General features: G+C 41.2%; 1 protein-coding gene across 16 annotated transcripts; it reads left to right on the top strand.

Annotated features, from left to right (window-relative positions):
* The first annotated feature begins 57 nt into the window (after positions 1–57).
* On the top strand, positions 58–24,979 carry GVQW3 (GVQW motif containing 3). 16 transcript variants are annotated; one of them, XR_012122559.1, is made up of 4 exons: positions 62–1,708; positions 3,489–3,540; positions 4,240–4,324; positions 4,684–4,912. XR_012122559.1 is itself a non-coding variant. In XM_073215996.1 (2 exons), the coding sequence occupies exons 1-2, from the start codon at positions 637–639 to the stop codon at positions 24,851–24,853; spliced, it is 639 nt and encodes a 212-aa protein (XP_073072097.1). In that variant the 5' UTR covers positions 58–636; the 3' UTR covers positions 24,854–24,979. The 16 variants fall into 16 exon arrangements, 2 of the variants coding, with proteins under 2 accessions (XP_073072097.1, XP_073072098.1); XR_012122556.1 differs by lacking the exons at positions 4,240–4,324; positions 4,684–4,912 and adding an exon at positions 13,686–14,213; XR_012122558.1 differs by lacking the exons at positions 4,240–4,324; positions 4,684–4,912 and adding an exon at positions 13,686–14,213 and having other exon boundaries at positions 3,201–3,540.
* Positions 24,980–27,573: the final 2,594 nt, after the last annotated feature.

The raw sequence follows: 27,573 nt of genomic DNA, 5'->3' as shown, positions 1-27,573 counted from the left end.
AAGCGGGCACGCGCAAAGAAGCGCGCCGGCCCGGGTGTGGCGAGGTGGAGGCGGGGCCTGGCGCGGCCTGCTGCAGTGCGCTTGCGCACGGTCTCCCCTGGTCAGGGAGGGAATGGCGCGCGCGGGCGTGTCTCCAGGGACTAGGGAAGGGAAGCCCTGGGCGGCTCCGGTAGGTTTGGCGTGCGCGGATTTCTGAAGCTCTAGGACACGCTTGCACGTTATTATCACTGTTGCCTCTCTCCTTGCTTGCTTAAATGGCCACCACTTAGGCCTCTACGGCAGAAATCGCTATAGACTCTTAAGGGCCGCGAAATCGGGACGACCTTGGTGACTGCTTTGCACACTCCCGGCACATCTGCGTGCACGAGTTGGATGCAGACGTGGGTTGTAGATTTAACTTTCCCCAGCTTTGCAACTACTCTTTGGTCCCATTAGTTTCACAGAACGGGCCTCTCCAGCCTCTACTGGAAGCCGAAGGGCGAAACCTCGGAAAGGCAGTTATTCTTCCCTGGTGAGACTTAACAGGGTACAGAGAAGAGCGACATGATTCCCCCTGCATCTCTATAGAGATTGGTCCTTCTGACTTCCCCTACAGTCGTAGCCTTCTAACGTCCCCTTCCTGTGTTAAGTGCCAATATGAGTGACCGCTATCTAGAACAAAGGATAAGTATTAAATTTTGCGTGAAGTTAAACAAATCTGCAAGTGAGACGCATCATCTTTTAAAAGAAGCTTATGGGGATGAAGTCATGTCAAGGGCCAGAGTTTTTGACTGGCACAAAAGGTTTAAGGAAGGGCGGGAAGATGTTCGAGATGATGCCCGAACTGGTCGTCCAGTTACACATCGGACTGATGAAAATATCCAGAAGGTCAAGGACTTGGTCTGTTCAAACCGGCAGTTAACAGTGAGGATGATTGCTGAAGAGTTACGTTTAGATAAAGAAACCGTTAGACTCATTCTGAAAGAAAACTTGAATATGAGGCAAGTTTCTGCAAAAGTTATGTCAGGTATTTTGAAGAATGAGCTGAAACCTCAAAAACTTGACTTTCAGTCTGATCTTTCAAAGGAAACTAAGAAAAATAGCTCATGTGTGAGGAAAAAGGTAACAAGTACTGAAACATGTAATCATCTCCCGTGTCGGACTGGTGGGGAAATGCCTCTGCCTGTATCCCATCCCAAATTCCACTACCCTGCCAGCCAGCTTCTGCAGCCTTCATCTTCCACAAGCCTCTCCAAGGCAGCTCAGGGTTGGTTCACACCGTGGTGAAAAGAATGTGAGGTAGCCGAACATGAACGAGAAAGCTGCCTCACAGTTAGGCACCTTCATTTGCTGCTCATCTGTTTCAGTCTTCTCTACCATTCCTCCCTACATATCATGGCCCTCCTAGTTACTCTTTGCTGGACCATTGGGCCACCTTCCTGCTGTTCTCTATAACTTTGACTGGTTCTAGGCTGTTGACTTCTGACACTTGCTTGTTCTTGATTTCTCTTGCTTAACGAGTTTGGATCGCATCACTGCCCCCAACCTTAGCTTGTTTTGGCTGTCCTGTTCCTTTGTTTTCAACATTCTTCCTCAAGGTATCGTACCAATGAAAGGTGGGAGCAGGACCTCCTGGAGTCTACCTCTCTGTGCCCAGGGAGATATACATTTCTGGAGGACCCCAAAAGAAGGCCTACAGTTCCAGCTGGCTTCACAGGCAGGGCCTGAGGTATGGCACAGAAGGCAGTGGCCTACTGACATAGTGAGCAATATTAAGGGCCAGTCCAGCCCAAATGATCCAGTGGGAGTCCCTCAGAACTAAGGGGTTGGTTATCTATACTGATCTTCTCACAGACCTATCTATCCTAGATGGATTTGTTTCATTTTAGTACTGTGTTTTGTTTGGACCCCCATTCATTTTGGTATCCCCTTTGCCAGAAGAGGAGGATTTGGTCCTAGAAAATATAAACCAGAGGACTCAGGCCCAAGCTGTGATGTGTGAGGGGGAAGACCAGGTGATGCTCTAGATTGTACATTAAGGGAATCTTGCCTACATGCTGATTCCCGCACAGTAGCCTGTTTTTTGTTCATTTGTTTTTTGTTTTGGTTATCATTAATCTACAATTACATGAAGAACATTATGTTTACTAGGCTCCCCGCTTCACCAAGTCCCTCACACACACCCCATTACAGTCACTGTCCATCAGCATAGTAAGATGCTGTAGAATCACTACCTGTCTTCACTGTGTTGCACAGCCCTCCCCATGCCTTCTCCCTACATTAGACATGCACAGTAGCCTGTTTTTAGTAACTAACACCAACACTGTCAGGTGTTTTTTGAGCACTTGCAGTTTTTAGAACACTCCTGGACATTGACAGTGTGAAACTATGAAACAGGATCACCAAGGGCTGGGTGGACTTCATGGATGAGGAGGTTCCTGAACTGGAGCCATGAGGAAAGATGAGATAAGGAACTAAGAAATTAGAGAAAGCCCCCAGCAGGTGGAACAGCATGAGGCTTCCAACCTGCATAAGTAGGAAAATGATGGCACTATTGGCTGAAGTAGAAAAGCCTAAAGAGGAAGATAATGGTGTTGCAGAAGATGAGCAATTTGGAATAATTTGCTTCCTCTTCTCTGCCCCCAACTCTATGCCAATAGTTTATATAAATTGCTTCCCCTGAGGCTGTGGATAGGTTTATAATAACCCATTTACTTGATTATTTGATATTCCCAGCAACCCCTCAAAAAAGCAGTCTCCACAAACTGAAACTCCTTTAACTCTTCCTGCATCTCTGCTAGGATTTACAGAATAGAACTTTTCCCAAGTGAATTCCAAGTAATACCATGCAGACTGGAAGAACCTCAGAATGCCTGGTGGAAGTGTGGGGGTTGGGAGGAGGTAGTAACAGCATTTTCCAGGATTGGTCAATGTCTGTTTTAAGGATTTTTACATAGAACAGCTACTATTACCTAACTAGTAAATTAGTAAATAATATTAGTTGGTAGTAGAGGCCCAATACTTATTTGTTTTAGTTCTCATTTTTAACTATCTCTAACCCCTTCCAATTACAAGTTCCCTACTAATACCTGATAGTTCTGAGGCACTCTAAAACTTAGACCTTACCCCACAAATAAAATATATTATGCAAGAAGACTCATAAACCAAGCAACAGCTTATAGACTCCTACCTACTTAGCAATTTCTACACATCTCTTTTAGGACCATTACATATTCCTACATCAGATGAAGCCTTGAGTTCCCCAGAAGCACTTGCTACCAGGGACACTGGACTTCTGGAACAAAGCACCCAGTGGCTGGCTATTGCAACTTTGTGCTGAACCTCGTATTAATCATTTCTCAGGTCCAGTGGAAATTGTTGCAGAATTGTATGCTCTTGGGCCACAGCCAGGATCCCACAACATTAACTATGGGCATTATCTACAACCTATTATAACTTGGAGGTCCTGAGAGAACTTATTTCTGGACTTATTCCTGTCCTGTGAACAGGTCTGGTGTAACCCTTCCGAAGATGCTGGACCAAGACCTGCTGCAGAGTAAGGTACCATTAAGCAGTGTTGGCCCAGATAGGGTTTGGACCCAGCAACTGGAACCAGATAATCAGGGATGTGGTTTCAAATTGTTCCAAGGAGCTATAAGGAAAAGGACTTACCTTAGATCATGTCTACAGTATTCAGGTCAAACTACTACCTGAATGCATTGCCCATTTGCAGGGTTTCCCAGAAAATATTCAGTGACATTATAATAAAACCCTAAAATGCCTCAGGTATTTGGGAAGAAAATTATTGCCCTAATATTCATCCATAGCAAACCATTCATACATGGCTGTTAAGAATCACTAAACCTCAGGCTAGAGCATGATCTCCTAGGAATATCCCCCAGACAGGAAAGTTCTGATACAACAGTACCCCTTATGTGCCCACCAACAAAACCTTTTGTTGCTGCTATGAATTTTGCCTTGGCCTGCACCTTGCTGCCCAGGTCTCGTGAGCTAATATAGTCTCACAGATCCACCCATCCTCATGCCATGTGCTCTTGTCCTTAGCTTTTCTCAGACACCCCTCAGTTTGTCCTTGACCATTGCTCTTGCTCCTCTGTTTGCCTGGTGCTTTGTTTTCTGGTTCTGGACCATACCTCCCTGTGGTAGCTGCTTTTGGCCACTTTGAATTGCCCTTTTGGTCATGGTTTTCTGCTCACCTTGTAACTCCTCTCTCCTGTGATTTTTTGGTCCTCCTTCCAGCTGCCCACTTCACCACATAATCTTGAATAAGGAAACTGTGCACCAGCCCCGGCCCCACATTGCCTTCCTATCCTCAAGAAGCAAGGTGGGCCGATGTGGGGGAATGTGTTGTTTTTGTTTTTTTATAAAGGGCATGCAGGGAAGAAAGAAAAGCTCCCTCCTGCCTTTAGCCATCAGGGGTTCCACTCCCCAAAGGCAACCAGTGTTACCAGTTTCTTAAGGAGGCAGTTTGGTTACCTCTGGTACTCAGGAGTCATGAAAGCTTTCAAAGATGTCAAAAAATGTCTCCCAGCAACTACATTTTCCTAGCAGAGAGGCTCTACCTAACTGAAGGAGATGAAGCCTGACTCTTGGTGGAACATCAGGAGGAGAGCCAGCCCTCTGCAAACCTTGATCATAATTTTTGAGCTCAACACACAGTTAATGAATTTCTTTGGCTTCCAGGTTGACCTCCCTTCCCCTCCCCATTCTGGTTGAAAATCCACAGGGAATGTTAACATGGTGCAGCTGCAAGTCCAAGAGGAATAAACACCTTCCAGGGCTGATCATCCCATTGATTTTGTCCAATTCTTCCTCCAGCCATCACCCTACCCTGCCTTACTCCACCTGTGCCACTGGTGATGAGCAAAAACAGAAAGAATAAAGTATTCACCGAACCTTTGATTTTGAAAAACATGTAGATAGTTCTGCAGTTTTGTGAATTCTGCCCCTGGCTTTGAATCCCATTAAAGTTATAGTTTGGGAAGAATGTATACCTGGGGCCTGCTTTCCAGAGCCTTTCTATTAGACCCATTTCTTACAAGTACACACATGCCATTGGAGGTGCTGGGGTAAATCTGGACGCTAAATGACTTGCATACATCTAGTGAAGGAGTGGGGTACTATTGGGGAACTGTCTGTCACTACATCACATACACTGCTCAGCCAGCCTATTCTTTGCAGACATCGTTGCCAGCAAGTCTCACTAGGCTTCATGGAATTGGATCTTACCAGGGTCCTATGTGGCTCAGTTAGGAAGAGGTTCCTTTGCTGTCAGAACTGTGTATGTAACCGTGCATTCTCCAACTGCTTCTTGGTTGGGCCAGACCTCTCAGATTTTACCAGGCGTTTACATCCTATTTGAGGCAACTCTCATGTATTTACCTTTTTTAGTTTCTGCCTTGTCAGATCCTTGCAAATATGTCCCAGTTGCATCACCCAGTATTAGTATTCAGAAATTAAAACTCTAGTGGGAAATTTCAGTACCTCCAAAGATCCACATGGGTCTAGTGAAGGGGTCAGCAAACTTTTTCCGTAAGGAAAATGTCTAGGATGGAGGGCCATATAGTGTGTGTTGTAACTACTTAACATTTTATTGCAAAAGCAGACATACCTGATATGGAAACAGATAAGCATGGCTGTGTCCTAATAAAAATTTATTTATGGATACTAGAATTTTAATTTCATATGTTTCACATGTCACAAGATATTATTTGGATTTTTTTCAATCATCTAAAAATGTAAAAAAACTTCCTTAGACTTTTTAACTTGTACACCATAGGAAAACAGATGGTGAGCCAGATTTGGCCCATGCACCTAGTTTGTCAGCCCTTGGTCTAAGTGTATATAAAGTGTGTACATAAAATGACAGGTGACTGATCCTTTTCCATCAATAACATTGTTAATGCCATATTGATGCAGTAGTTTTGAAATTTTTATATGAAATTTGTGGAATATTGAGGGGAATCTTTATAGTGCTAGTAGAAAACTAGAGCTGAATGACAGACTATTTTTCCTTGACCATACTCGCATAATGAATTTTGTGCTGTTTTTGACTAAAAATGATATTACACAAACTACTACCTTTATTATGCCCTTGTAATTTCTCAAAATACTGTAAATGGTGCCAAGTCACAACCAGCAATAATAGGATGAACTGACAGTGGTTCCAAAATTGCATTGACCATGGGCAGCATTTGCATAAATTTATGTTATCACCTATGAAAGGATAAAACTCAATTACATTTTTTTCTACATGTTTAGAAAAAAACTTTACATATATATTTGTAACTGGTGCCAAGTGTATGTCCTTTTTGGTGCATTTACTTGCATTTCCCCTAAAAAGAGATGTATCATCTTCATTTAAACTGATTTTCCAAAGTTGAAATAGAATCAGGATTTAACAGGCTTTTACACAGATGTTTGATCCAGCCAGTTTTCCTTGAATCCAGGAGTGACTAAATCCTACAGCTGTTGAAAAAAATGCACTTGAAGATTCTGTGTTAATTCAACAAATTTTAATTAAGCATCTGTGTGTGCCAAGCACTGTCCTGTGTGCTGGGTTATAGTAATGGACAAAACAGACACAGGCCTTAAATCTGACAGACTGATAGCCAATTATATTACTCTTCGCTTTTCCAAATCTGCCCCATGTGCTCACATTAACTCATAGTTAATTGCATACCTGGAAATAGGTGTGACCTTTGCTACAGATCTCTGTGCTGTGGTCACGATGCCTCTCCAAGTGCATTAATAATTTGAGGACTGCGTATTTCACTTAAATTTTATTTTCCTTTAGAGAGATCTATGTTGGTAGAAAAACATGCTAACAATTTTGGAGGTGTAAATTGGCAACAGCTTTCTGAAAAGCAATTTGGCAGTATCTGTCATTAAAAATATTTTTATCTTCTGATCCTCTAATTCCACTTCTGGGAATCTGTTCTAAAGAAATAGTCTAAAATGTGAGCAAAATTTATGCTTAACAATCCAGATGTCCAACAGTTGAAAATCGGTTACAGTATGATTATACAATAGACTTATGCAATCATTATAATTAATGTTGAAGAATTAAGACAGCATGGCAAAACACTAATGATGTTAAATGAAAAGAGTGATATGCAAAACTGCATATAAATAAAAAAATGTTCTTAAAATGACTAGAAAGGATACGCTAACTTTGGACAGTTGAATTATGAGTGATTTTCAAGTTTTCCTGTTTGTTATCACTTAAAATTATTATCAGAATAATACAATAACACCAAAAGTTGGCAGTGGAGCCAAACCAGTATTTTGGTTCATGAACAGTTAACTGGCTGGGCCAAGATGGAGGCCAAGTGACGCTGTGTTGGTAGCAGGAGGAAAAGGGGAAAAGGGCCTGCCCTAGAAGAGAAGGGGAGATGACCAGAATGCCTACAAAAAAACTAGAGCAGTATAAGAAGCCACCATGAGTAGCATGATCCTGTTAGGTAGTTGTAGGCAAGTAAAAGAGCATGTATGGATCAAATACAGGCATGCCTTGGGGATAGTACAAGTTCAGTTCAGACCACCCCAACAAATCGAGTATCACAGTAAAGCAAGTCAAATGAATTTTTTGGTTGCCCAGTACATATAAAAGTAATGTTCACACTATATTGTAGTCTGGTAAGTGTACAATAGCAATATGTCTTTAAAAATATATGTCTCTTAATTAAAATATAATTTATTGCTAAAAAAATGCTAACCATCATCTGAGCTTTCTTCAAGTCTTAATCTTTTTGCTAGTGGAGGGTCTTGCCTCAGTGTTGATGGTTGCAGACTGATGAGGGTGGTGTTGCCTGAAGGCTGGGGTGGCTGTGATTTCTTAAAATAAGACAGTGAGGTTAGCCTCATTGATTAACTCTTCCTTTCAGGAATGATTTCTCTGTACCATGTGAGGCTACTTGATAGCATTTTACCCACAGTAGAACTTTTTTCAAAATTGGAGTCAGTCCTCTCAAACCCTGCTGCTGCTTTTTCAACTAAGTTTATGTAATCCTTTGTTTATGTAAATCCTTTGTTGTCATTTGGATAGAAGATCACCACAGTCTTCACAGCATCTTTATCAGAAGTAGAGTCCAACTCAAGAAACCACTTTCTTTGTTCATCCATGAAAAGCAACTCCTTATCCATTCAAGTTTTATCATGAAACTTCAACCATTCAGTCACATTTTCAGGCTCCACTTCTAATTCTAGTTCTCTTGCCATTTCCACCACATCTGCAGTCACGTCCTCCACCAGTCTTGAACTCTGCAAAGACATGCATGTGGGTTGGAATCAACTTCTTCCAGATTCCTGTTCATGTTGATATTTTGACCTCTTCCCAGCAATCATGAATGTTCTTAATAGCATCTAGAATGGTGAATCCTTCCCAGAAGGTTTTTAATTTACTTTGCCCAGATCCAATAGAGGAATAACTATCTATGGCAGCTGTAACCTTATGGAATGTATTTCTTAAATAAGACTCGAAAGTTGAAATTACTCCTTGCTTATGAGCTGCAGAATGGATATTGTGTTAGCAGGTATGAAAAAAACATTAACCTCATTGTACATCTCCATCTGAACTCCTGGGTGACCATGTGCATTATCAATGAGAAGTATTTTGAAAGGAATCTTTCTGAGCAGTAGATCTAAACAGTGGGCTTTACATATTCAGTAAACCATGTTGTGAACAGATGTGCTGTCACCCAGACTTTGGTGTTCCATTTCTAGAGCACAGGCAGAGTAGATTTTTCATAATTCTTAAGGGCCTTGGGATTTTTGGAATGGTAAACGAGCATTGGCTTCAACTTAAAATCACCAGCTGCATTAACCCTTACCAAGAGAGTCAGCCTGTCCTTGAAGCTTTGAAGCCAGGTGTTGACTTGTCTCTAGATAGGGAAGTCCTAGATGGCATCTTCTTCCAATAGAACGCTGTTTTGTCTGCAGCTGTTTCAGGTAGCCACCTTCATTAATTATCTTAGCTAGATATTCTCGATAACTTGCTTCAGCTTCTGCATCAGCACTTGCTGCTTCATGTTGCACTTTGACGTTATGGAGACGACCCCCTAAGCCTCATGAACCAACCTCTGCTAACTTCAGACTTTTCTCCTGCAGCTTCTTCACCTCTGTCTGCCTTCATATAATTGAAGAGTGTCAAGGGCCTTGCTCTGGATTAGACTTTGGCTTAAGGGAATGTTGTGGTTGGTCTGATCTATCCAAACCACTAAAACTTCCTCCCTATCAGCAATAAGACTGCTTCACTTCTTACCATTCATATGTTCACTGGAGTAGCACTTTTAATTTCCTTCCAGAACTTTTCCTTTGCATTCACAACTTGGATACTTGGCACAAGAGGCCTAGCTTTTCTTGGCTTTTCCACATGCCTTCACTAAGTTTAATAATTTCTAGCTTTTGATTTAATGTGAGAGACATTTAATTCTTCCTTTCACATGAACATATAGAGGCTATTGTAGGGTTATTAACTGGGAATATGTGTCTCAGGGAATAGGGAGGCCTGAGGAGAGGGAGAGGGGAACGACCTGTTGGTGGGGCAGTCAGAACACACACATTTATCAATTAAGTTCACCATCATAGGTGTGGTTCATGGCATCCAGAACAATTGCAATAGTAACATCAAAGATCACCTTAAGAAATATAATAATAATGAAGTTTGAAATGCTGTGAGAATTACCAGAATGTGACACATAGTCATGAAGTGAGCAAATGCTGTTGGGAAAATGGCACCTATAGACTTGCTCCATGCAAGGTTATCAATCTGAAAATTGCCGTATCTGTGAAACACAATAAAGTGAAGTACAATAAAATGAGGTATGCCTGCATATTCTGACAAATTAAAGAGGATATAATACTCTCCTGGGTAAAATTAGCGTCATTCTTGCATCCTCTCATACAAAATGAATATTCTGGAGGTAGATTTTATTACAGCTGATTCTCTGAAGAATCCTTGAGCCTCCCCTATAATTTCTTTAGGATAGAAATGGCTTTTGATGTGCCAAGTCTACCTCCTCCCATCCTGGGACACTCAACACAGATGTACATGGGAATGTTTGGCATTCTACTCTGAGAATACCACATGCATATTATTAGTCATCTTAATTCAACTTAACAAAACTCTAAGGTTTGCGAATGTTACTTGTTGGTGTCTGGATTATTGTGCCTTTTATTTGTCTGAAGAGTTATCATGTTACAGGATTTTGAAGTGAAACATGATATAGGTGACGCCTATCCATAAATGAAAGTGTTATGTTGGGAAAGTGTGTCCTTTCTTGTTGCATCAGCAAAATATTCATCGTTAAAATGTCAAATATGTCTCCTTGGTAAAACTTTTGAACTTTCAAATGAGTATAAAAGGTAAATACATGTTTTATAGGCAAATAGATTGTAGATTTGTCAAGCTGGAAGAGTTCTTCAAAATCTAAGTCTTTTGGTCTATAGAAAGAATAAAAGAGTGAGACTTGGTTGTTAGTTCTGGTTCCTTAATGAAGTATGTGACTCCGGGCATTTCATCTGCACCTTTAGAGCAGTTTACTTACATATAAAAGGAGAATCATTCCGCTTATCTTGTGGACTTGTTCATTCAACAAATATTTACTGAGTGTTTATATGTATCTGACACTGTTGTAGACACTAAGGATATGCAACAAATAAGACAAAACATGTTCCTCCTCCTAAGCATACATTTAAGTGGGGGAGACAACAAGAAATAAGATAAATGAGTAAAAATAAAGTCTGTTAGATAGTGTTATGTGATGTGAGGCTCCCATTAAATAATGTGTATGAGGTGCCCAGCTCAAGACCTGGTGTGTAGTAAGTACTCAGCAGGTAGTAATTTCCTTTGCTTCTGTCTTCCTAACAGCTTATGAATCACTCCACAAAAGGGTAGTAATGGGCAAAAAGCCTGACCCATTGCCGTCTATCTCTTGCCAGTTAATATGGTCTAAACCTGTTTTTGTTTAAGAAGACAATACAGTTGCGTTTTGTACTTCCTGTTTGGCAGATTAATCAAGGCGGTGCCTAAACGCTACTGATAAATGGCCTTTTCTGACGTCAGTTATCAGGCGTCCTTGCCTGAGGCTAGATGGCAGGTGTTATGTCCACAAAGATAAATGCAAAGTGTCATTGCTGTTTAAGCAGAACAGAATAGAATATACTGGCTGTTTCTTGTCTTTTTTTTCCTATTTTTGTTTTAATGGCTGTTTCTCTTAAAGACCTGTGCCCTATGTCTTGTTCCAAACACTGGGGAACTGGGCAAAATTTGCATTATTTAAGGGAGACAGGAGCATTGACAAAAAGCCAGGAAAAGGAGGATTTAATGCCTGTAGTGTGTTTATATTTCTGCCCCATTGTAGGAAATTTGGAAAATTCAGAAATGTTTAAAGAAGCAGCCAAAAGTTCATGCCTAAGGTTCAGGTTATTTCACCAGACCTGCCTCTCTTCCTCAGTTTCCTCATTCAAAAGCTTCCACTGAACAGTCACTTAGTGAATTCCTTCTTCAGGCCTGGGCCTGTACGAGGCACAGAGTGTATATGCTCTCAGGCTGTGTCCAGCATCATGGGATAGGGAAAGGGCCAGACATGGAGAGGGCTCTGAGAATGGGCTCCAGCTTAGGCTCTCACACTTTCCAAGAGGACAGCTCTCAAGAACAAGCTTTTGTAATTTGGAACAGAAAGCTGGAATCATCACACTTAGGCTGATTGTAGGAATGGGAAAGTGGGGTATAGAGAGGCAAAACGCACAGAACAGTGGTCGTCTGCTGGCTGTGCCGTCCCTAGCGCCTCTGATGAAAAAGGGCCCTGAGCTCCGTCCACAAGGATTTGGTGTGAAGCATTGCTTCTCAGAAGAAATTGGACATTAGGCTGTGGGCCTTGTTTTAAGAACCTAATGAGTAAAAATTCAGAATTACAACCCAAATTAGATGAGGAAATTGGCCTGGGGAGATTGAGTGACTTTTCTTGAATCATACATCTAGTTGGTGGCAGAGCCAGAATAATAAGAAGGACCTTGAATTACACTCAGTTCACTGAGTTTTTTCCATTACTCCACTGGTAATAATTTCTTTTACTAAAGTGTACCTTCATAAGATTACCTTTAAAATTGTTATCACCCTTACAGTTGATAAGTATGATTTGCCAACAGTTGATTTACATGCAATTTTGGGGAACATATCGATGGCATAGAAGGTAGTGCAAAGGTTTTTCCAAGTTTGCCTGGGGTGTTCAGGCCCCCCAGTCCTTCCAGAGAGGTGTGTGATCAGAAGTAAATGTCATTCATTTTTTCCAGATGTTCTTCCCAAATAGTGTGTTGTGTTTTGTGTTTTTAATATTTCTCAAATACCTTTTTAAAGTCTGAGCACATAAATCCTAGTGAAGTTCTCAACTGCCTCTTCCCTGCTGTCTCAAATTTCCGAGTGTGTTTGTATTTATGACACAGTGTCTGAAGGCATGAATGCTGTCACATCATTAAAGTTTATATTCCTAACCCGGAGACTTGTGTTTCTAGATGGTCTGAAAATTCTTTAAACTTCACTTGTAAATGCCACTATAGTCTGTCCCATGACATTTCCATAGTAACACATTTCAAAAAGGGAAACAAAGGAAGCCCAATGAAAAAGAAATAGGTTTCAAATGCAAAAAATAAATAAATAAATAAAAATAAGAAGAGTTGGGACAGGGGGTGGGTACAGGTGGGGTTAAATTCTAGTCTGATCAACCCTGAGAACAGAATGTCCTATAGGCCCACCATAGGGACCTGCAGTATCCACCATCCACCAAGTGGCCCAAGCTTGGAGTCACACTTTCTTTGACTCTTGCATCCAGTGAGGCCCATGTCATTCCCCTAACATTTCTTAGTGTCACCTACTGCAACCAGAGATGGTCACCCACCTGTCACCTCACTGTCCTTAAGTCCATCCTCTACATTGCTATACATGAGCTATTTGGTTTAGAGTTTGCTGAAAACTGGAGGCTTTTTGACACCAGCTTTTTGAGCTTTCTCAAGTCACACCCTCTGCCTGGAATAATCCCCCTCTGCCGTCCACCTGGCAAACTTCTACTCAGCACTCAAGCTTCAGCCTTACCATTGCTGTTCTCTGCACCCCAATCCCTGCCTTGGGAAAGCAACCACCCCCAGTGTACAATGCACATTCTTATGTCAAGGAAACTATAACACTTAACAACTTGATTGTTTGCAGAATGTTTTTCCTCCCCTACCAGTCAATGAACTCAGCAGCCAAGACCACATCTGATTATTTTCTGTATTCCTGCATCCAGAATAAAACTTGCCTGGAATTGTTCAGTAAATGTTGCACAGACTCATGATAATTGCTATTTTTTGTGTGTGGCAAAATTCACATAACAAAATTAACCAATTAACCATTTTAAAGTGTAAGTTTCAGTGGCATTTAGTATATTAACAGTGTTACTATGCAACCATCACCACTATCTAGTACCAGAGTATTTTTATCACTCCAAAAGGAAGCCTTGTATCCATTAAGCAGACACCATTTTCTCCCTACCTGCAGCCCCTGGTAGCCACTAATCAACTTTCTGTCTAGGAATTTGCCTATTCTGAAAATATCATATAAATGGAGTTGTGCAGTATGTGGTGTTTGAGTCTGGTTTCTTTCACTTAGCATAATGTTATTCAAGATTCATCTTTTTTTTTTTTTTTAGGAGAGCAAGGCAGAGGCTTTTTCTTAGAGAGAAAGCAAGAGGACAGAGCTCCTGGCTCAGGCTAGGAGGGGATGAGAGAGCCCCAGTCATTCCTTTTTATAGCTGAATAATATTCCATTGTATTGTTATGCCACATTTGTTTATCTATTCATTGGTAAATTGATGTTCATTTGTGTTGTTTCCACCTTTTGACAATTATAAATAGTGCTGATATGAACATGTAAGTACAAGTTTTGTTTGAACACCTGTTTTTAATTCTCTTGGATATACCTAGGAATGAAATTGCTTGGTCATGTGGTAATTCTATGTTTAACGTATTGAAGACCCACTAGACTGTTTTCCACAGTGACTGCATCATTTTACATCCTCACAAGCAATGTATAAAGTGAGGGTTCCAATTTCTCCATGTTCTTGCCAATATCTATTATTTCCCCTTTTTAAAATATCCATCCTATTATAAAAACAAAGCAAAACAGAAGGAACAAAACAGCAGTAGATTCATAGACACTGAGAAGTGACTAGTGGTTAACAAGGGGAAGGGGTTGGGGGGAGGGAGAGGGGGATAAAGGGGCACAATAATTCACAATCACAGTAGAAGTTGGTCATGGGGACAGTAGTACAGCACGGAGAATATAGTCAGTGATTCTGTAACATCTTTCTACATTGGTAGATAGTAACCACTCTAGAAGGGGTGAAGATTTAATAATATGGGTAAACTGTTGAATCACTGTGCTGTACATTTGAAACCAATGTAAGATTGTGTATCAATGATACTTCAATAAAAAAATCCATCCTAGTGATGGGAAGTGAATTTCATTGTGGTTTTGATTTACATTTCCTTAATAATTAATGAGGGTGAGCATCTTTTCATTTTCATACTGGAGCTCAGTTCAGTAAAAGTGATTCCACTGTGACTGAAAAATTGCAGTACCTTTGGTTTGGCTTAATCCAAAGATAAAATTTATAGTATGAAAAACTACTGAACCACATGTCATTTGGGCAACTCTCCACAAATATAGGGGGATCATTAGGAGACAACTACAATGGTTCAGGCAAGAGGCAATTAAATCCTAAGCCAAGGAACTAGCTATTGGATGAAAGAGTTTTGGCATGGAACCAACCTACTGTACTGTGAGAATTCACAAGGTTTGGCAACTGACTCAGTGTTCAGCAAAAGGAAGCAGAACTTCCCAGGCCTAGGGATATAATGGAAAGGTGGAAAGAAAAAAGCTTGATCATTGTGCTGGTCAAATCTTCTATAGCCTTGCAAATATTTTTGTTAGCTTTCTGCCAACTACTGAGGGAGATGTGTTCAAATTTCCCACTATGTGGATTTGACCATTTCTCCTTGTAATTGTCTTACATATTTGGAGGCAATGTTTCCACTTGGTACAAGGGATGTTCTAGGTCCTTATATGTTCCTAATGAGTTGTCCCTTTTGTCATTAAAGTATATGATTCTATCCCTAATAATGCTTGTTGCCTTAAAATCTACTATTATTGCATTATTTCACTCAATGTTTGCCTAGTATATTTTCCCCCATCCTTTTAACAATCTGTGTCATTAATTTAGAAATGTATTCCTATAATCAACCTGTAGCTGAAATCTTAAAAATCCAATCTGAGATTCTTTGTCTTTTCTTAGGCATATTTATATTTCTTAATATTATGATATGTTGGGGATATTTTCCCCATTGTTTTGTTTTGTTTGCCATGTGTTTTCCTTGCTTTATTTTCTTAACCAGCTGTCTCTTGATTTGGTTATTTTCTTTACTCCCTTTATAGTCTCACGAGTGGTTTGGAAGTTGTATTTTCTAATTCTATTCTTTCATTGGGTGTTCTTACATTATAAATGTGCATACTTGACTTAACATTGTTAACTATCTCTAGCTCATTGTGAAGATTTCAGGATTCTTAGAATTCTTTAATTATGATTTCCACCCCTTCTATCTTCCAAGTAATATGGTTTTTAGTATTTTAGTTCCAACTTACTTTTTACACTGACCCTCACCCTGCCTCCCACCATTGATGTTTCAAAAGCCAGTATTTATTTAGATTTACAAACCTGCATACCAATTTCTTTGCCTACCTTTCTTTAGTCCCTTTTTAATTGAAATATAATTCACATACAATAAAGTATACAATTTAATAGCTTTTAATATATTCACAAAATTGTGCAACCATTACCAATAATTTTAGAAAATGTTCTTCATCCTGGAAAGAAATCCCATGCTTATCACCAATCATTCCCTATTCCCCCTATTCCCCCTACCTCCAACCTCTGGCAACCACTAATCTACTTTCTGTCTCTATGGATTTGCCTATTATGGAAACTTCATATGAAAACAATCACGTAATATATAGCCTTTTGTGTTTGGTTTCTTTCACTTAGCATAATGTTTTCAAGGTTCATCCATTTTAGGGCATGTATCAGTACTTTACTCCTTTTTATGCCTGAATAATATTCCCCTGGTATGGATAAATCTGATTTTACTTACCTTTTCATTAGATGGTGGACATTTACGTTGCTTCTAACTTTTGGTTATTATGCATAATGCTGCTATGAACATTCATGTATAAATATTTTTGTAGACATATGTTTTCAGTTCTTAAATATAGATCTAGGAGTAGAAACCATTATTTTTTGTATCCAGTGGTGTGCTGCTAGACATTTAACAATCAGCTATCCTGTGGTGGGGGTAAGGTACCCTGATTTGTGGCATTTGTTGATCTCTGGGGTGTAAATACTCAAGCTGCTGGTGTAACATCCCTGAAATACAGTCATGGGAAGAGATGCACAGTAACACACTATTCTATCATAGTTCTACAACATAAATACAGGAGATATGAATAACCTCAAAACTATAGATAATAGCAAAATTTTAGTAAAATAATTAAGAAGTGATGCATTGTGAGGATGTTTTACCTTTATTTTAAAAATAATTCTTTTAATTGTAAATTTGTGTGAATTAGTTTTTAATAATGACTGTGTTTCACAACCAGTTCTCAAATTCCTGACATTTTAACAACCAACTCTCTGGGCTGATGTGGGCTGGCTCTCATACCTCATGTGCATCCTACTTCTGGCATCTTTCTAGGCTGAATTTTCCTCTTACTGAAGTGTATCCAGTAGTGTTCTTTCTGCAAGAGTTTGAGGTAAACTTAGTGTCTTTGCTTGTCTGAAAATGTCTGAAAGTCTGGCTCTCACTTATGAATTTAACTATGCATAAAATTTTGTTTTGAGATTTCTTTTCACACTCTTCCTGTCATTGATTTCCATTGTTATTGTTGAGAAAGCTGCCATCATTGTAGTTAACATCACTTTTGTTAATCTGTCCTTTTTCACTGAGAACTTTCATATTTTTCCCGTTGCCTTACAGATTTGAAGTTTTATCAGGGTATGACTGAGCCATGGGACACCCAGATATTTGGTCAAACATTATCCTGGGTGTATCTGCGAGTGTTTCTGGATGAAAATAATACCGGAATTGGTAGACTGAGTATAGCAGATTGCCCTCCCTAATGTGGATGGCCCTTATCTAATCAGACCTGAATAGAACCAAAAGGCTAACCCTCCAACAAGAAGGAACTCTTTCTGCCTGAGTTGAGACATCTGTCTTTTCTTGCCATCAGACTCAAACTGAAACATCAACTCCTCTTGGGTCTCAGGTCTGCTGGCTTTCAGACTGGATCTTACAGTCGGCTCTCCTGGTTCTTAGGCCTTCAAACTGGACTGGAACTATACCATTGGATCTCCAGGTTTCCAGCTTGCCTATGCAAGTCTTGGGACTTGTCAGCTTCCATAATTGTGTGAGCCAATTCCTTATAATAAATCTCTTTATATGTGTGTGTGTGTATATATATATATATGCACACCCACCCACATATATATGTATACACATATATACATATGTATATATATACACATTTGTATATAGATACACACATATGTTGGTTCTGTTTCTCTGGAGAACTGAGTAATAAAGCTATAATATTTTCAATAATGATTTCCCACTATTCCCTCTATTAAATCTTTCTGAAACTTCTAATAGATATATGCTTGGCTCCTTTTATCCTTCACATCTCTTAAACTCTTGTTCCGTTTTCCATCTCTTTCTCTGTCTTTACTCCATTTTAGGTGATATCCTCAATTGCCTCTTCTAATCCCCTTTTCAGCTAGATCTAATACATAATTTAACTCATCCTTTAAGTTTTTAATTTCAGTAGCAAAAATTTACATTTCTGGAAGTTCTATATGGTTCTTTTTCCCTCATACTATCCTGTTCTTTCATTATGGCTTCTATTCCTTCCCTTATCTCTATTTTAATCATCCTAATTCATAGTCTCTCAGATGGTTCTATTTTTAATCTTCTACATAGTTTATTGTGTTTTTTGACTCTCCATTTTGGTCATTTATTTCCTCATGTGGCTTGTTACTTTTTGTGAGCATTTTCATCAGGGATTGCTTTTTCCAGTGGATTCCACAAGCCCTGAATTGTTAGCATTCCTACAGAGCTTTTCAATTTGCTGCAGCCTAAACCTAAGAATTTTAACAGGTCTTACACTCAGCCTTAACCTAAGAATTTTAATGGTCTGGACCAATTTTATGCTTATTTATCTCAGTTTGTGCATATGCATACAGTAGAGTTAATTTAAACCCCTGTCTGCATTTGACAGAGATTGGGGGTTCTGTTTCTCATGAGTGCCATTATTCTCTACTAGGACCTCTTCAGACACCAAGCTTCCTTGCAACTTCTCTGACTCTGGGGTACATTTTTCATCTCCTTTTCATGGAAGGAGGCAGAGCTTCTAATGTCTGGGCTCCATGCAGGGGGTACAGTTCCAGCTTCCTCACCTAGCTGGGCCTGGAACCCTATCCCCTACTCCTTAGTGAACAGCAGAACCCTAGCCTGCAGCTCTCAGGATCTACAGCTAAGCATGAAATCCCTGTGTACTGATAAGGCACACCACCTGTGCCCTGTTCTGGCTTTGAGTTTTTCATTTCTGATGTCTGGATATTTCTCTTTATATTTTTCAAATTTGGCAATAAAAATAAAACATTTCTGTTATAGTTCATTCAGCATCTCTGTGTCTGCAGCAGGGGGTGGAATGGGAAACCCATCTATATTAGCATAGTTGGTCATATTTCTGGAAATTGACTGATTAGAAACAGTAATTCTATGAGGAAGACGTTTATTGTCTCCATTTTATAGATAAGAAAACTGCAGCTCAGAATGGTTGTCTAAATTGCCAAAGCCATAAAACCTTAAGTGGGGAAATAGGTTTTGCGTTCAGCCTGTTTGTCTACAAAAGCCCATGTAAGACATATAGGCATCTTAAAGGTAGCTCAATACCTCTGGCTTCTCTCCATTTTTAACCTTTATGGACAATTCACCCCTGGCATTTTGCTAAAGCAAATACTCTGGAAAAGATTCCACTTGCTTCCTTGGTAAGGCTGTTTGGGAAAGAAGGGGAAGTAGCAGAAAGCAAGCTGTGGAAGTCGGGTTCTCATGAACCTGAGAACTGCTAGTAGGAGCATGTGAAAGCCAAGGCATTTCCACCACCATCCAGAAGCATCCCCAACTTCAACTGTGCTGTAGGCAGTGAAGGGGACCAAGGGTCTTACACCCTGTTTTTAGCTTGCCCCTGGAAGAAGGAAGGAGGCCAGGCCATGACAGGACTTACCTGTAAGTTCTGCTGGGTTTGGTAAATGTCTTAGCAAAGACTGGTAGATTCTGAGGCTTTTCATTTCACTCCTTTGCCTCGGAGCACCTTGTCCTGTGCATCTTGCATGAAGCCTGGCCCTGAGTGGATGCCCTGCAAAGGTGTGGTGGATCGATGGGGATCAGTTCAGGTCTAACTAAGGAAACAGAAGGCACTTCAATTATTTATAGGAGAGGGACCTTAATGAGGAGACTGGTTACACAGGTTATGAGATAGGGGACAGAGAGGCATCCCAGAGCTTAGCAAGAGCAGACACCATAGGCATAGGGTCAGAGATGGAGGCTGTATCACCAGGGCCCAGTAGCCCAAAGTCAGGTGATGAGAAACTTGAACCCTAGCAGGCCAAGCCTGTCAGTGGGAACAAGAGCCATAGAGAAAGTATAGTCAGAGGTGCCACTGGAGGCCAATGGGGAAGAGAAAAAACACCCTCTTCCTCCCCCATCTACCTGTCCCCAATCTTCTGCTAGTACCTCTCTTTGGCCAAACTCATCTGGAACTCAGATGTCTTAGAGCCTGGATTTGCAGGCTGAGTGGATCAGCTTCCCTGTGTGAGAGCAGAGCAGAGCAGGAAAGGGCTGACTGGGGGCTGGGTCTGAGGAAAAACAGGCCCAGGACTGGGATGGAAGGAAGGGAGGGGAGAAGATAAGCCTATAAGTAACATCTAAGAATTCTAAAATACTTTTCATATATCCTTTTGCAAATGACAGAAGGATGTGAAAATCTTTTGAAAACTGCCCAGTGCTGCATAAATATGAGATAAACATCATCAATACCATTAGTTCTCTAATTTAGAGGGAGGAATTTTATGTGAATATTAAGTGTAAGTAGAAACCTTTTACTGATCATCTGTTATGTATGGACACTCTTTGTGCATGTATATTAGAATGTTTTTAGCTGCAAGTAATGATAATGAAGAGGGACTCAAAACAAACAGCTAGCTGTCTTCTGACATACCAAGAATTCCACATGTGCTCCTTTTGCCTTTCCATCTTGATTACAAGATGGATGAAATGCCCAATCTTCACTTCCAAGTTCAAGGCAGGAAGGGACAGGATGGGAGGACAGTTCAGACTCAGCATTCCTGTTCATCAGGAAAGCAAAAGCTCTCCCAATAACTCCCAGCAGAGTTCTACCTAAATCTCAGTAGACAGAATTGGGCCACACAATCACCCCTAACTACAAGGGAGCTATGGCAAGAGACAGCAAGGGAGAAAGGGCTCCTGGATGGCCAACCAACAAGGCCTGCCACATGCATGTAAAGCGCAATACTTGGCACAGAGTAAGTGCTCAATATGTTAGCTGTTTTGTGTGCCTGTGTGTCTGTCTTCTGTGTCTGCATGTGTGGTTATATGTGTTGTCCCTTTCTTCTAACAATCCTGTGAAGGGGGATCTTTTACAAATGAAGCCTAACACACAGCTGGTAAAAGGCAGAGCCAGGCCACAGACCCACTTCTTTCTGATTGCAGTCCAAGGGTGCTTTCCACTGTTACACCATGCTGTCTCCCCTCATCCCCTTAAGATGACCCTCTAAGGTCTAAGTCACATCAGGCTTAAGTGGGTTTTATGAAAAGAGAGGCAGAAAGGGATCAACTCTGAAATAAGTCATCACCTGTCCCTGGGGCAGGAGTAAAGATGAAGTCAGTGATGTCATGAAGTGGTTCTGTAATCAAACATGCTAGACACTTCCCTCCACCTGAGTGTAACCACTTGGGAATGGCCGTACAGGAGGCCCAGCTCTTGTTCTCATGATGCCACTGCTGCCCAGAACTCCTGTGGGACTCCCGTTTATGAGTCATTAAGGACCTCATCTCATTTCTGTAAAATGGCACCTCATTTCTGACCCCATACCCAGCTGCAGCAACTCATCTCATTTACCATGCATTCCAAATGGCTTTTGACTATTGTCAAAAATAAAAAAAATCATCCCTCAAAGACAGGATTGTATTGCAATTTAGATGCAGAAGAACAGGTTATGTGTTCTGCAGGCAATTTTCAACTCAAAACTAGAAATGTTTAAAGCAGTAGAAGCACTGTAGAAATAAATACACCCTCCCAGGCAGATACATTGGAAGAAGACAACTGTAAGTTTGGTTGTATAATTTCTGCTGGGTTTAAGAAAAATTACTCACCTTGAGGGGCATATGACAAGAACACTGGACTTGGTAGAGATACCAATGGGATAATACTGAATGCAGGTCAGGACACTGTGGGATGGACCCACTCATGCCCTGGTGGGCTTGTAAACTGCTATCACTTTCTCAGCGCAATTTGGCAGTGAGCATCAAAACCTTTAGAGTTTAAGCCACTTGACCTAGATATTCCATTTCTAGGAATCTTTCTTGGCGAAATAGTCAAAGATGCAGACAAAGATTTATGTATACAACTAATTGTTTTATTTGCAAAACAGTAAAAACAAGTAAGTAACCCAAATGTCCCACAATCAGGAGATTGTCAGGCAAATTGTGGTATACTCATTCAATGAAATAATGCAGCCATTTAAAATGATGTTTTTGAAGAATCACCAGTGATGTTTAAAGATGTTCACAATAGAATAGGTGATAAAATCAGACTATAAAACCATATGCTTTATATAGTCCCATTTTTACTTTCTATATGCTAAAAAATGGCTCAGGATATACTAAAAATGTTGCCAGTGGCTGATTAAATTATAGTTGATTCAGATTTTTTCGTTACACTTATATGTACAATTTTTGATCATTGTTCCTATAAATATTACTTTTGTAATTAGAAAAATGTGTATAATGAAAATTACTTTTTAAGAAAGAAAGAAATGTGTTTTACTGGGAGAGATCTCTCCCTAAAGAGCTGAAGGTTTAATGACAGAAATAAGATACATACACATAAATTTATTTCAGGGGCTGTAAGGGAGGTTTTATAAAGTGTGGAGGGAAAGACTGGCTCTGCCTGGAAGAACTGAAGGTTGGTGAAGAGATCATAATTTTGTGGGGTCTTGAAGGATGTATAGGAGTTCTCTAGGGCTTTGTAAACTGTTAAGTACTAAGAAAGTGTAAGTTAGGGCTTGGTCTTTATTATTATGGTCAAAGCTTGCCTCATGTAAAGCCCTCTTTCTTGTTTCTTTCCCATGCTCCCTAAAGCCCAGGATCCCTGGGACAGGAAGCTGCAGCAGTTAAATAGTCACACATCAGTGCTCCAGCAAATGAACTGAGGTACATCCAACTAAGGAGCAGATCCAGAAACAGAGGACATAAAATTATCTGGGAGCAGGGCCAGGAAGGCGCTGGTGGGTAAACAACTCTTCCTTATTTGCCACCCTGTGGAAAGGCTAGCTTTGCTTGGGGCCCTGACCCTGAGTTATGGGGCCATCTGCACCTGGGGGATGGTAAAAACTGAGAACAAGCATCACACATCAGTCCATGATTTACACTGGCAGGAAATGGTGTGTCACATGCCCTCACAGCCTCCAGACAGGGTGAAGTGGAAAGGAGAGGGGTGAATGACGAGAGCAGGAATAGTGGCAAGAGGTGATCTGTTTGGGAGAAATTCTTAGAATCTCAAGGTTGGAAGGGATTTAAAAGTTATCTGATTTAATGATCCTGATCCCTTTCCCAGCATCCCCATCACATTGTCATCCTTCTCTACCTTCAGGGTGCAGCTCAGAGGCCACCTCCCTCTTGTAGTACCTCCTACTTCTATTACCTCCTACATCAATTCATTTGGCCTGTTTCAGGCACTCCTCTTTTCTTAGAAAATTCTTCAGTTCTTCAATTTCAAATACTACCCTTACCACACTACAGTTTTGCTACTCCCTAGTGGACCTCAGTTTCATCAAGGACAGAGCTTCCTATCTAAATCCCTAGTGTCCAAAAAATTCAATGCCACCTGTGCACAGTTCCTTGATTTCAGTTTGCCCTCCTGTCCCTCCTGTTGTTTGTTTAGTCATGCAACAAACATATTGAACACCCACACTATGCCAGGTGGTGTTCTAGATGTTGTAATAAGAGTGGAGAAAAGGACAGCCAAGATATCATGTTCTTATGGGCCTGTCATTCTAGTGGGAGAGACATATAATAAACAAATGAACAAATAAGAAAACATCGCATTATAAGTGTCAAAAAGGAGTCAGCTTTGGGACAGTCTAGGGGAAGAACTTCCCATACAAAGAGAGCAGCTGATTCCAAGATCCCAAGGGGTAACCTTTGCCTGCATTAGGAACAAAAAGAAGGAAACTGGCATTGTGCATGGAAAACACTTTCTTGCTTTATTTGCAAATGAAAATCTCATCTTTTAGGATTTGGCCTAAGCATTGCCTCTTCAGGCAAATCTAATCTAATTTCCCTAGGTAGAAGTGACCACTGTCCCTTTCTTCCCCATTGTCTCAGAATAGACTTCTGTCAGCAACAAATACCACCCCTTACCACACTACAGTTTTGCTACTCCTTAGTGGACCTCACTTTCATCAAGAACAGAGCTTCCTATCTAAATTCCTAGTGTCCAGCATGGAGCCTGGCTCTAGGGTCTGCTATTGGCAAACAGTTGTGCCTTGAAAATATAGACTCTCACATAGCATTCTATCATAACCTCCTGGTGATGCTCATTCAAAATTAGCAACCATTTATTGATCAGTGCCAGGCCCAATGCTGGGTACTTTCAACTCCACTAACTCCTATAAGACTCACAACCACCATGTGCATATTATCATCCTAATCTGTAGTTAAAACTCAGAGAATCAAAGTGATTTCTGATATGGCTCAGTACTAAGAATCAGAGCTGAGATCTGAACCCATGTCCTCCTAATGCCCAATCCCAGTGCTTCATCCTCTTTGTGATGCACCTGTTATTCGTTAGTTCATCTGTGGATCTGTCCTCTCTTTTCTTCTAGATAACCATTTCCCTGAAGCAAGGGTCTGTACTTGACTCCATTTTGCATTCCCTATGACACCAGTACAGTGTTTTGTATTTAGTGCACACTCAGGAATTGTGCCTTAAATCTCCAAGAGATGGAAAAGAAAGAATGAATGAAAGTACTTCACCCAAAGTGAATCAGCCTCTGATACCAGTTCATAGGATGGTGATGGGCTGGAGAGAGAGATATTTCTGAGGGAGGGGCCTTCCCAGATACCTCTGCGCCCATCTGGGAAAGTTGTGTGTGCCGTCTCCATGCTAAAGCACTCATTTCTTAGAAATCACACCTTTTGCTCAGTTGTACATCTCAGCAGGCAGGCAGGGACACAGAGGGGAACATGTATGGCTTCCAATGAGTTGGGAAAATGAGGTTAGGTTTCGATTCAGATAGTTATTTGTGTTTTCTGGGTCTGCACGGTCAATAAATTTTCAACGAGCAGTGATTCTGTTCCTCATCTTTCATTGCTTTATGGAACTTCAGGGAATGAAAGCATAACATCCTGCTTTCCCATGAATTCCCTGGCTGATACCCTGGTACCAATTAAAGACGTGTCTGTGTAATTAATCAAAACCAACTTGGAAGAACTCTAGCGCTGCTCCTCTGATGTGCTGCCTGCTCTTCACACAGTAGTTCCTTAGCTGCAGTAATGCAGCCAGGCACATAGGAGCTCTTGATGAACTGGCTGCGCTGGCCCCAAGTGTTAACTATGTCATCTGACATGACTAATGAGGCTCCCAACTTGATCCGTGGGAGCGCAGCAGCGCTGCTGTCTGGAGGAGGCTTGGTTTCCTCAGCCAGCCCAGGCAGAGGCTGCAACGTGCAGGGTCCACACTCCATTGTGTCAGCTGGAGTCCTGGAGGCCTCTAGTGTTGAAGCTGGGCGTTCTCCACGGGGACAGTGATGGAAACTGTAAGCCAGGTTCTGTGCTGGGCACTGGTGGGAATGTGATTCAATTTAAACTTCTAGCTCAGCCTCCTTATTTTACGGACATGGATATCCACACCTATTAGAACTGCGGGGCTTGCCGCAACCTAAGCTTTGGAGGAAGAAATAAAGGAAATGGCATGGTCCTTATCCTTGAGGAGCTAAACGTTAGATGAGCAGATAAACATGCATGAGGGTAACAACTGGGGCCTGAAGCAGGTCCTCTTATTCAGGGTAAAACCATGAGTTTCTTTTCGTCATTCTGCAAATGTTTGTCAAGGAGGAAGACACCCTGTGCCCAAGTCATCTCTGCAATTCCAAGAGCATGGGATTTGTAGTGAACAGATCTGGGTTTGAGTCCCAACTCTACATTGAGCTGATGTAATCTTGAGCAAAGCACTTCATTTTTCTGAGCTTTGGTTTTCTCGGCTATAACATCAGGACAAGTCAAATGCTGCCCACCCAGTCTACTTCTAGAGTCCTTGTGAGACCCAGAAGAGTTAATGGGTGTGAAAGTGTAACTAAAAGTCTCTGCACATGTTAGTTATTATTCATATTATTATCCTCTCTAAGGACCCTTGGCTGAAATCTCTGGAATGTGAATCCACAGATAGCTTAAACTCCTTTCTTCTTCCTGCCCCTTTAAAAATGCATAGAAAGGAAATGGATTGGTCTTCTTTCTATAATCTCAACAGCTTTCCCAGAGTGTCCATTACACAGAAAGAGGAAGAACTCAGCCATTACAGCTGAATGTCATTCAACACACTGATTGAGCACCTATCATATGCCAGACGTTGGCCATGCTATGTAGGGAATCAGAGGTTGGTAACGTGTTCCTGGGCCACCTTAAGAAGCTCACCATTTAGTGGTATAAACAGACATGAACATAAATAACTTATATGCTACAGAAAAATACAATTGCCATAAGGAAGATACAAATCAAGTGCTGTGGGAGCCAGAGAAAGGAATGATTAATTCTCTAAAAGGAGACTGGGAAAAGTTTCATCAAGGAAAAGGTATTAATGGATGGGCAGGGTTTAGTGCTACAGTTTAGGAAGCATAAAAAGGGGCACTCCAGACTGAGGGAACAGCATGGGCAAGTAAATGCATGGAATCCTGAAAGGAATGGTTATCTGCAGGTCAAAATAAAATCGATTGAGATTATGGGGAGTGAGCATGAACAAAACAAACATTGCTGGGCCCCAGCTCTGAACCCCAGTCATGGATGTTCCTATTTGACTGTTCCCTTTGCTGGCGTGGGTCATCTTGGCCTCTGCCTGAAAGGGAATCCCATACTGCTCCCTCCTCCAGCAAGACCAAACAAAACCCCCAGGCAGAAGAGCCAATAGTGAATGTACAGAGAAGAGCAACAATCAGCAGATGCAAAGCAGCCAGGCTGGGAAGCACTAGTCACAGCAACACCTCCCCAGCCCAGATGAGAGGGAGCTTCAAGTCAGATGCAGCAATGACACCAAGATCTGCAACTCTGCGGCAAAGGCCCGAAGCCCGGTAGCATGGGTCACTGCTGTGTTTCTCTCCTTCCCTCCTTTGTCCAGCTTCTTCTTTATGAGTGCTGCCATCACAATGGCCTTTGGAAGGCCCAGAGCTGCAGATGGACTCAAGGCACGGCCATGGGCCCACCCCAGGGGCTCATGTTCTCTGCCTTCCCATTTTTCATTTGTTAATTGTTTGTTATTGTGCAAACAATACAGTGATAAGAATGGAAACTCCAAAAATAAGAGAAAGAGGAAAGAGAGCCCCCATTCACATGGTATCTGTTTCCATTTCTCCTTGACTCTTCCTGCTGTCCACGAGCATAATTTTTTTGGCTGCTTTCATCACTGACACAATTACATATTCTATTTTTATTGCTCATCATTGTAGCATACTGCTTTTTCCAACTTGCTAGTTACTGCCAGCTCCTGGTGTTCGTTCATACAGGTTTGGCCCTGTTCCTCTACGACTGAAGGATGCCAGGGCCATGTAAAAGGGATGCTCCATAGATAAGATGGTCCTCATTGACAATTGGCATCATAGCGCACAGAAAAGCACTGACTGCTCTGCTATCACATAGATGTCGGGTGGAATCTCAGCTCCTCTACTTTACAGCAAGATGGTTCTGGGCAAATCACTTCACCCCTTTGACCTTCATGTCTTTGTCCATCAAACAGAGATGGTATTAGGACCACCCTCATAGGATTGCTGTGAGGATTAAATAAGATACCAAATGCCTAATAAATGGAAGCTCCCCTTCCTGTGCCCCTGTTGGGGCTGACCTAGGGTCCTCTTCTTCAGCTCTGTGTTGTCCACATTGGGCCTTCTCCACTCCCCTGGGCCCAGCAGGCCTCCGGGGTGA

Source organism: Manis javanica, chromosome 11, assembly GCF_040802235.1.
Source record: "Manis javanica isolate MJ-LG chromosome 11, MJ_LKY, whole genome shotgun sequence".
In the NCBI taxonomy this organism is placed as follows: Eukaryota; Metazoa; Chordata; class Mammalia; order Pholidota; family Manidae; genus Manis; species Manis javanica.
Note: the sequence above shows the minus strand (reverse complement) of the source record. Positions and strands in the feature narration are given on the sequence as shown.